The 11,556-nt window shown below is 37.4% G+C and overlaps 1 protein-coding gene across 6 annotated transcripts in view; it reads left to right on the forward strand.

Annotated features, from left to right (window-relative positions):
• The window catches only part of ASCC1 (activating signal cointegrator 1 complex subunit 1), an 85,749-nt gene extending 80,467 nt beyond the window's left edge, over positions 1-5,282 (forward strand). For all 6 annotated transcript variants that reach the window (XM_036222179.1, XM_016162297.2, XM_036222180.1 and 3 more), the window contains one exon: positions 4,760-5,282. In XM_036222179.1, the coding sequence (XP_036078072.1) occupies positions 4,760-4,767 (8 nt within the window). In that variant the 3' untranslated portion in view covers positions 4,768-5,282. The remainder of the gene's footprint in view (positions 1-4,759) is intronic.
• Positions 5,283-11,556: the final 6,274 nt, after the last annotated feature.

Genomic DNA, 11,556 nt, shown 5'->3' on the forward strand with positions numbered 1-11,556 from the left:
GGGCCTGTGAGGAAGGAGTAGAAGCTCTGAAATGGATACAAGGAAAAATGACCACAGTTAGCCTTTAAATCTAGCTGTTTGTTTTCCTTCAGTGTATACCACTACATTACTAGAAATCAATAATTCCCTCTGTGTTCTCCCTAGGAAACAAAAATGTACAAACTAAAAATGGTAGGCTTCAGAGATTATGTGAGCAGGGGACAGACAGCAGGATGGTTGGATTTTATCTTGTAATTTTCTGTCAGGGAAGCCTTGGTTTTGACCAAAACCTCTTATTTTGATGATCCATATTTCTCTCTTCACTTGATCATTGGTAAAGTTTGTTTAATTTTCTAAAGATGCTGTGAGTATTCAGTAAAGGATAGCAGTGCATAACGGTTTTCAAATGTCATACTTCCTTAGATTTAAATTTTTCTTCTTAAATTGTCTAAGTCAGTACTTACTAGTACTGTTAAAAGTGAAAATTCAGTCAAGTCAATTTAAGATCTAATTGACTTTTGTAAGTCATTTATGCTTAGGGAAGCATGCCTTTGACGAGTAGGGGTTTGGAGAAGCTGTACAACATGAAAGGTTTTTATAGGTAGGAGGAGAGAGGGGCAAGGAAGTTATTAGCAAAAGAAAAGAAAGAATTGTCTGAGACCAGGACATAATTTTTGGGGGAGAAGGGAACAGTAGAAGTCTTATCTTGCAGATTACCTCACTAGTGCTAATCAGAAAGTTTCAGATTCACTGCTCTGTGGTCACATTCCTGGGACAGGTCAAAACTGCAGTTAAGTCTTGGTTTGTTGTCATGGGGACAAATGACTCCATTTTGGGCCTGTTGCTTACTTTTTAACATTAGTTACAAGTCATATCACAAATATTGACAGTCTTAAATTCTATTTTTGTTTTCTTATCAAATATTTGGTAGTTTTGTGTAGCTATTCATTGTTATGTTCCTTTACAGCAGGCTTTTTTAAATGCTGGCTTCCAACACAACAGAGCTTTATGTGCGTGTGTGTGTCAGAGAGAAATGTTTTCAGGAAGAAAATGGTCTAGGTTTCAAAATTCCCAAGGAAATTGTTATAAAACAACTGAGAAAAGAATCAACATGATTTACGTGATTCTTTTTTAATTTAAATTGTTCCTGTTAGGGCTTTTATTTTCTAAACAATAGACCACTTTGCTCCTTGTGAGCTACGTGAGGCTAGAAAGAGCAACCAAGTTTCTTTTTTCTTATTTTAAATTTGTAGTTTAAGGTTTTTTCTCCTTCCCCATTCAGCTCCCTAATTAAATGGAGTCATTTAGTTGATTTGTGCTTATTTTCATCGAGAATTCAATTAAAATTCCTCCAGCTGAACTGGAGCCATTCCATTGTTAAACCAGGTCCAGGTGGCAGTGAAAGTAAGAATAACAAGTGAAAGAAATATGTTCATTTCAGTCTTTGGGAGTTGTGTGGGTCAAGCTTACTCTCTGTGGCTTAAACAGGGCCACACTTAAGGGGCACCACGTACAGGAAGGAGCCGGAGATTGCAGGGGTTAAAGATCTCAGACTCTAGTTAGGCTTCTTGGGTTTGAATCTCAATTTTCTTTCTTCTTCAGCTTTATGAATCTCAATTTTTCACACTTTTACTTGTGTATCCTTGGGCAAGTTACTTAAACCTTTTAAACCTCAGATTCAACTATAAACTAGGGATTAATAATAGTATCTGCTTCTTGGGATTGTAAGGATGCAGGGAGATAATCACATAGATCCCACAGCATAATGCCTGGCACACATACTGGCTCCATAAATTTTGACCGTTACGATCATTATTAGTGTTGTTGTCGGTACTTACATATGTATTATTTACCTTGATCTCTTAACCTCTAACAATATTGATAGTAGGTAACTTTGAATTAAAAATCTTCTGTTATGATATACATATGAGTTCATAAAATTTTAAGTTGATGTGGTGAAAAGCAAAGTCAAAAAACGAATGACATACTGTGGGAAAATATATTTGCAGTTTATAACAGACAAAGGTACCTCAGTTTTAAAATGGATATTAATAAGACAGATTTCATGTGTTTAATATTTATTCTTAGAGCATACCAGGAAAACTCTAGGTTGGAGAAGGGCTTAGGACACATGCAACTAAATTTAGAGCCATGAGTGTGTAAACGTACCTGAATTTCGTCTTTGTTTTTCCGCATAAAATAGGTAGGAGTGCAACTTCCTGCTATTGAGTTAGTCAGAAAGGTCAGCTGAAGCCTGATTAAGTTTCACAAGAATATCAACCCTAGGGTAACACCAGTGGCATTAAGGAGCTGGGAGGAGGCACACCATCACCAAGGGATGTTCAGTATCACCACCCATGCGCAGTAAAACCAGAGAGTGTCCTTAAGGACCTTTCTCTAATTTAAATCATGCCCAGGGGTGGAGATTTAAGATGCGAATGAAACATGCAACACATGAAGTAGTATGTAGCATACTACGCATATGCTAAAAAGGAACCACCACTACATTGTTGAGGAGGGAGGGAAGGAAGATGAGGGATGACCCCTACCCTCAGAGTGCCTGTAAATATGCTATACCTGTAAACCTTTGGAAGTTACATCCATTCTCTTTCATAGTGTGACCCCTTGGTACATTAAACTTTTGCTTTAATGAACTTTTCTCTTTGCAAAACTGTTTTGTCCATCCTCTTGGTTTCTGAGATGCAAGGACTCCTGGGTTGGTAACAATAGCTCCTTCTCAGAATTGTTCTGTTGCTATTAATGGTACCTTCTTATATGCCATTTACCCAGTCATCCATGATTCTTCTCATCTCCTTTTCTTATCTCCTTCCTCTCATTCAGAAAGCCACTGAATCTTTTTTGTTTCATTCATGGTATTTCACATCTGCTCCAATCTTTCCAGGCCCATTACTACTTTAGTCAAGAGTCACTAGCGCATGACTAAACGGCTGTTCTGGTTTCCTTTTCTTTCTTTTTCTTGTTCCTTTCTCCAGTCAGTGCCATACCTAGATTAATTTCCCTAAAATGGGGTTTTCATCTTGGACCTCCAACCTTCCCAGAAGCTTTTACTGGTCCCCCGCTATCTAGAATGAAGTCTAACTTCTGAACCTGATTCTTAGTACCCCTTAATCTAATTTACCCTCCTTTTGTCTCTAGCCTTAGTCTTTCTCACTGCTTTTAGGAACCCTTCAAACATCTTAACCTGGTCTCCTTGCCCATTTCTGTCTTCATGCTGCCCTTCCTCCTCCTCTTTGCTAAGTCTTACATTGTACTTGCCAAGTAAAGTCAGAGGTAGGTCACTTTCCAGCTCTAGCTGTGGTGTCTCTGTCACTTGGAAACTCAGAACAAACAAAAGAGAGGAAGGTAAAGGACCTATAGACTGATAATCTTTAGAGTAATCTGTAGGAAGTATGAGTTCCCGTTTAGTTTGTTTTTGTCTCATCTATTGTTTCTTTGGTTATGTCTTCTTTGTACCAAGAAGGCTTCAGTTTGCAAAGTTGTAAATCTGCCAGTCTTATTGACATGGCTTTCATTTCAATTTAACATTCAGCAAAGGGATTAGCAGATAACCTTTTCGGGCAGTATTTCTTTACACAAAAAGGTGGATATAGTTTGAACAGGCTACCAAAGCCAGGAAGAGGAGTTAATTGTTTAAATCAATGCAGACAAGAGCTGATCACCTTTCTGAAAGACAAGACAATGCAGCACACAACCTCTAAATAGATCTTTGGGGTCAAGTCGATGTCATGTTGAAGAATCAATATTTACTGGGCTTTTATAAAGTTAGCCTTTAATGAACCCCAGGCATTTTGCTAAGCCATTAATTGCAGGAAGAGGAAAGGTGACAGTGGCTGAAGTTCATGGCTGTGGAGGTAGTATAAAAATAAGAGAAGAGACAGCCACTTGCTAATGTGCAAAGGGTCCTACACTTAGGTTCTACTCAGACATTGTTGGTATGAATAATCGAAAGGCTTTCTTGAGATCTTACTGACAGTTTAAGAAAGAGCAACTCCTTTTCCTGGGATGAATTCTGATGTCACTTTAGAGTCTCTGTTATAAATGTGCTAATCACAAGAGCAGGTCTCTCTCAGAGTTTGGCTTATCCCTCCCTCTGACATACTTGAAAGCTTTTAAAGTGAAGAATTGTGTAAAGAGCATTTACTTTAAGATGCTGGCTTGAATCCAAGTCTAATGAAAGGTTTTCAATAAATATTATCATTTATACGTGTTATGTACAATAAAAGTGTTGCTCTGGCTGTTTTGTGTGTATAAAACTCTGGGTCGTCAGAATCATTTGTGGGTCAGGAACCTTCTATTTTAGTCAGTGCTTCTAATAAATGTCGTGGACTAGGTAGAAGAATGTATTATATCAAAGTTTATCTGGGCTGTAACAAAACTAAGATTCTACATGGTAACTGAAAGGTGTAGAAGCAGCTTTGTTTGGCCCTGTGAGTTAGGATATGGCCCATGACGTTTGTTTCAGGTTCTTGGTCATATTAGCTCAATAAATAAATTTTGGAATTGACTTTTCAGATCTCTTTCTCTAGTGCATTTTGCCAGAGGAAGCTTTAAAATTAATCAGAGAGAAATGCTGCTATTCTTTTCTCACTCCCACTCCTATCCCACCTCTCTAGGATCATTTTTCAGAATAAATGCTGAAAAGAAAAAACAAATTTGTTTTGATTGTTGTGGTGTTTTTATAAGAGAACCTGATGTTTAATATTTTCATTTGTAATTTTTTTTTTTATATTCATTCTGTGTTTTTCTTTTTCCTTTTCAGCTATTTGAGAACTTTTATTTTGGTACCCTAAAGCTCAATTCAATACACATCTCTCAGAGATTCACAGTAGACAGCTTTGGAAATTATGCCTCCTGTGGACAAATTGACTTCTCCTGAGGTGAAAGCACTAGAAATTGAACATCCTGACAAGGTGCCGAGGGAGAGTATAGTATCTTCATTTTTAATTGCCAAGGAGAGATGCAGAAATTTGGATGGACTGTCATGAATGGTTCCGCATGGACACTTGATCACTAATTGTTGTCCTCAGTCATTAGACTATCAGCCAGGATGGTTGTGAGCACAAAGAGAACTGTGCCTGTAACCCTCGGTTTGTTCATCTTTTGCAGAGTCTACCTTTCTTTCCAAAGCTCTTCTCTGGAAACGGACCTCTGAAGCCCATTGGAATTCAGATTCGCATTATTCTTATAAACCTACTGATTTTGCTCCAGTCATTGAAGTCTTTTGTATTGGTACTTTAAAAGAGAATTAAAGACATACGGTTTTATTAATCTCTCCACCTATATCAAATATGTGCAATTTTTAGAAGGTTTGATTTTTTTCTCCTACCCCTTATACCCTAAATTTTAATCATGACCCAGAATTTATTTTTTTTACTGTGGTGAAAAATACGTAAAACTTACCATCATAACCATTTTTAAATGTACAGTTCAGTAGTGGTAAATATATTCACATTGTTGAAAATATCTCCAGAACTTTCTCATTTTGTAAATTTGAAACTCATTTCCCTCTCTTCCAGCCCCTGGTAACCACCCTTCTACTTTCTGTTTCTATGAATTTGACTACTACAGAAACTTCATATAAGTGGAATCATAACAGTATTTTCCATTTTATGACTGGCTAATTTCATTTAACATAGTCTTCAAGATTCATCCATGTTGTAGCATGTGACAAGATTTCCTTTCTTTTTTACATCCGAATAATATTCCGTTCTATGTATATACCACATTTTTTTTTATTCATTCATCCATCAAGGGATACTTGGGTTTCTTGACCTCTTGGCTATCATGAAGTGCTCTATGGAACGCGAATGTACAGATATCTTTTTTGAGACCCTGCTTTCAATTCCTTTACTACTCAGGATTTTATCTTCAGAAAAATAACTGTTAAAAATTTTACCTTTTATTTTGCTCTGTCCTTTTTCTTCTTAAGTTGGTAACTCTTTATGTTTGTTAGATTCTTGTTCCTTCAGCCTACCCTAACCCTCCCTTCCCATGCCACTGATGTAGTTGCAGTATTGTAGCCCTTTTATGTTTACTTCTCAGGGCAGCAGAGTAGAAACAATGATGATATGTGCATAGTTCCCTGGGAAAATGTCAGCTGCAGAAGGTCCTCTCCTTCCTCTCCGCTGACCAACAGAGGAAAAGAGCTTCTGGTACAGCTTTGCCCCACCCACCAGTCCTGCCGCTTCCAGGGAGCTCCAGCCTCGCTGTCACCTTTCATCTCCCCCTCCTTTCTCCCTCCACATCCTCTCTCTCTTTCTCTCTCCTTCATTCCTTGTTCTTTTCTTGATTCTTACTTTCTGTTTAAGAAGTTTGAATCTCACCCTGTGTATTAAGGTCACTACATAGTGAGAGCTGTATGTAACTCAGATTTGTTTATTATTGTGACTGCACAGAGCATTTGTGAATAAATGAATTTTCAAAGTAACCGTGTTTTTCTTTTAATATTATGTAATTTTATAGTTTGACACCCTTAGTGTATGTTTGGGATACATTGTTGCCATCACATATTCACTGGCATAGCTATATCATTATTCCAGAATCTATGTACTGGTGCCTGCAGGATTGTTTTTTTTCCAGAAAACTTTCTACTAGTAATACTCATTTTTAATTTGAGATTTTATCTCACTTACCTCTGTTAGATGGCACATGGGAGCGAGTGCTCCCAGGCCCCGTATTGAATGATTGAATGGGGAAGTCAACTGGTGGGGGTGGGGCGGGGGGCCCTTCTCTCATCTTGGTGCTACTTCTCTCCTACCGGATTCTTTCTGACAACTGCCACTAGGTAGTCTTGGCCAGGAGGTAAAGACGTCTTTTGGATGTCAGAGATTTATGACTCCATGTTTTTAATAATTTTTTTTAAAGTTTTGTCTTTGGAAACTGTAACTTCATATATCAAATACTAAATTCTTAAAAAAGAATTGGAAAGTCAGTTATTTAGAATTCAGAGGTAACTGCATTTAAGGACGTATTATATTAAGTAATTTTTCACAGGTAATTTGCCTTTTTCATTCTCATTCTCTCATGACTGTACAGTGGATTTTTCCCACATCTGTGTGACATAGTGACATTCTCTCGCTGATGGTTCATGGAGTGTGTGCTTATATATTTTTTTATGTTTTCTAGAATTTTGTAAATTGGTAGGTATTGGAAGAATTGGGGAAAAAATTAATTTATCTTTAAAATTTTTTATTTAGAAGTCCACAGACAAATTTTTGAGATGCTATAACTCTAAAGAAAATACAGTTTTAACTGCTGTTGTAGAAGAGAAAATAACAATTTTGATACAGAACCTTTATGAAAGAGCAAGAATGGCAGAAAGAAAATAATTTTGGGTGGAGCTATAAGAATTTTTTAAGATTCAGGGTACCCTCTCACCAATTAATAGGGTAAGTATGGGAAGATTTGCTACTATGTTTATAATCAGATCTCCCTTAATATTACCACTTTGCAAATCATTCTGCATTGAAATAGAGTTAAATTGTGTTTAACATAACTCCAGCCATTTTTTTAGGCACTGACTAAGCCCTCAATTCTTGGAAGAGGAAGAGGGGAAAAAGACTCTCTCACCACCACAATTATTACGCAAGATCTGTGTTGTCATATTAGGCATTTTGTCATGGAGAATAATTTTGATTTTTTTTGAGGCGGCACAGATGGACTTTATACCCATGATAGAGACATGAAACATTGCTTACGAGAGTTATTTTTTAAGTGAGCTTCAGAGTTTACTTCCTAGGACATTGATGAGAATCCAGCTTTATAATGACAGAAAACTTTATTCAGATTTGCACTTGCACTGTGTTCTTTCCCTGGAGCCTAAGGGAACATGATGGCACCAGAGGCCATTGAGTTGAAAAACACCTCTGATTCCACCTTGATGCCTACAGGGAACATGGATATCCAATCCCAGGGATGCTATAGGTGAGAAAAGGGGCTGCTGTCAATGGTTGTTTTTATTAATAGTATATTCTGTTGTTAATAAAGTGTTCTTTTAAAGAGAGATAAAATTAGTTCACTTTGTGAAAAATCAGTCTATACACTTTTTTCCAATGTGTATGTTATACTTCAATTTAAATATTTGTTTAAAAAATAAATTTCATCACTCAGAGGTTACTACTCCCCATGCATTTAAACACATCATATTGTTAAGTAATTTTTCACAAATAACAGCTAAAATTAGCTGAACACTAGGATTTGTCATTTATTTGTATATAACTCATTTAATCTTCACAGTAGCCCACTTCAGTTGCTATTATCATTATCCTCATTTTACAAACTGAGGCTTAACAAAATTAAGAAACTTGCCTGAAGTCATACAGCTTGTACCAGTGGTTCTTAAAATGTGATCTGTGGACCCCTGGGAGCCCCTTAGAACCTTTTAAAGGTATGTGTGAGGTCCACACTGTTTTCATACAACTAGTAAAGTGTGATTTGGTTTTTTTGGTCTTATTCTCTCTTGAGTCTACAGTGGAGTTTTCCACAGGCTACATGACATGGTGACATAATCACTCTTGATGGTTAATTGCCATATGTGCTTGTATATTTTTGTCTTTTCTAGGATTTTGTGAGTTGGAAGGTTTAGGGTATAAATATGTAGTTTTAGAGATTAACTCAGTTTGCTTTCAGTATTTCTACTGTGCTCTTACTAGCTATTTAAAGTTTTACCTGTTGTTATGGGCTGGTTTGTGTCCCCTGAGAATTTATATGTTGAATCCCTTATACCCAGTGCCCACAATGTGGCTGTATTTTGGAGATCAAGCCTTTAAGGAGGTAATGAAATTAAAATGAGGCTAAGGCTGTTGTTGGGTGGGCCCTAATTTAGTCTGACTGATGTCCTTATAAGAAGAGGAAATTTGTACATACACAGAAATATCAGACATGCGCATGGACAAAGAGGAAAGACCATGTGTGACACAGCGAGAAGGTGGCCATCTTCAAGCCAGGAAGGGAAACCTCAGGAGAAAACACACCTGCCAACACCTTAATCTTGGACTTCTAGCCTCCATGACTGTGAGGAAATAAATTTCTGTTGTGTAAGCCACTCAGGTGTTTTGTTATGGCAGCCCTGGCAAACTAAGGCACTCGCTATAATGCAGAAGCTAATCTACCTGACTTCTTTTGAGACAAACATTAAAGGGATTTGAAAAATGTAAAACAATATTACCTCTCTCACGAATCTTTTTTGGGGGAAATGTGGTTGTTTTTCATAAAATGTATTGCTTTGTTAATATGTGATGCGTTTATTGTTATTTTTTTTAATAAATTTTTTAAATTCTTAGTTTTTTAAAAAAGATTTGATTTTTTTAGAGTAGTTTTAGGTTCACAGCAAAATTGAGAGGAAGCCTTAGTTTTATTTTCAAGTACAATAAACTATAGTTCTATCTATATCTCACATAAACAAAAGTTCTTACGGGCCCTCAATAATTTTTAAGTGTACAGGACTCCTGAGAACTGCTACACTGTACTTTCTTTCAAGAAATGATATTATGCCTGACCTATGTAATGAGCTTTTATCAACAAGCAACTCATAGTGGATCACATTAGCTGTCAATAGATTCTGCTCTACATCATTTTTTAATGTCTGCACAATAGTCCATTGTGTGTATCTATTGTGATTTCATTATTTGGTCCCTGACTAATAGACAGTGTGCTGGTCTCCAGGTTTGGCTATTCAACAATTCTGGTTTGAATATTTTTGTGCATTTGTCATTTATGCCTGTGAGATCATCTGGAAAAGGGATTAAATGGTTTTGAAGATGTGGTTAAATATAAGTTTCTTATTTGGAAACTAAGATTTCTCCATTGTGTATTGCTAAATATGAAACACAAACAGAAAAATGCATAAAGCATTTGCACCATTTGACAAATATACCCAACAGTGTTTGGACCCATTGGTTTGAAAGGCTGACCTGCTAGTACTCTCAAAATTTAGGAAAACCTTTTCTTCGTTATAAACTATAATTATTGCCCATTTTCTACAACTCTTTTATCCGTCATCTGGAAATTTGGATTCTCTTTCCTAAATAGCTTTAGTCTTGGTTTAACTAACAGTCATAGACTGTTGGTGATTTGCTTTCAGCACAGGGCTGTGTGACCCAGCTTTACGATGCTGCTAAAAGGCAAGTCCCACTGGAGTTGCTGCCCAGGAGTGTGGGAAATATTTTGACTTTCAAAGGTCTGGAAACAGCTATTGTCTTTTTGATGGGCATCTTGCCAATGCCTTTCCAAACTTTTTGGGCAACTTTTTTAATTGTAGAAGACCAGAGACTTCATAAGGTAGTGCTGGAATGGGAGAGCTCTATCTAGAATCTACCTCCTCAGTGCCTTGGAGACCCGTAATTAGCTTTGCTAAAAGACTGGAACTGAGATGGTGGGAAAAGATGTCAGCTTTTAGTACATCTTCAGGACTATGGGACATCATAGCCTTCTCTTCTCAACCTGAGGGAAGAAGAAATCTTAAAATGCCAACTATGCTCAGGCAATTAGTATCTAATTTTGCATCAGTTTCACAGCAATCTTCTGACGTAGGTGATATTATCACTGATTTAGAGATAGAAAATAGATTAGGTAATTTGCCCAAAACCCAGCTATTAAGTCCAATTCCACCCCAAGTCTATGTGACAACAAACTGTGCCCTTCTTCTATACAGTGCTGCTATACCTCCCAGCAAGACTGCTTTATTTTCTGTGAAATGAAGGTGTTAATGGCCAGAGCCTCATTGCAGCACCACCTCCAAGTCCAACTGCAAAGGACAAAGAAAACACGGAAAGGAAGCTATTGTTTCCTGTTTCCCCAAGGGGACTCCAGCCCAAGCCATTGATGCATTTAGAATTCCAAGGCCCGACTCAGAGTAATATAAACCTTATAACCTGTGTTTTTCCTACTGATTAAGATCATGTTTTTCATTGCCTTTGATTTTTTTTTTTTTTTAAGATTGCAGTAACCAAGTTTTTGTGTTTTGTTTTTTAATAAAAACACAATCTGGGGCTTGAGTCCCAAAAGTTCAGTGTTTTGTCCTGTCAAATTCTGTTTCCTCTTCAATTTATTTGTAATGTAAACCTCACCTTATTTCTGCTCTGATCCTGAAACTGAGCACAGCATTCCCAGCTGATGTGTCAACACATTTCTACAGGCAATGATAAGGGCACAATTTTAACAAAAACCTAACCACCTCGAACAAAACCAGCCCCGATCTTCCCCAGTAGCTTATTAAAATCAGCTTGTCAAAACCATGAGCAAATGTGCATTTTCCAAATTTGCAGCTTCAAGGTAGATGAATGGTCAGACATTTGCCTTTTAGGGTTGCTCTAGGAAGAGGTAACAAAAGGGGTGACAGCCCTTAAACAGCTGCTTAGGGAGGAGGACATATGCCTACTATACCAGCTATTCAGTGCTCAGGGCTTCCCTTGAAAAGAGCTTATGAGGCTAGGGAGCAATAGTTCTGAGGCAGCCAGGTGTTATATGGCTTTTGTCTTTGCGAAGCCACCCATTACTGTAGAGCCATAACTCGCAGGAAGCCAGCTGTCAGGGCTGTGGCTCAGACCCCTCTGGGTG

Source organism: Rousettus aegyptiacus, unplaced genomic scaffold (assembly GCF_014176215.1).
Source record: "Rousettus aegyptiacus isolate mRouAeg1 unplaced genomic scaffold, mRouAeg1.p scaffold_m13_p_6, whole genome shotgun sequence".
NCBI classification, from domain to species: Eukaryota; Metazoa; Chordata; class Mammalia; order Chiroptera; family Pteropodidae; genus Rousettus; species Rousettus aegyptiacus.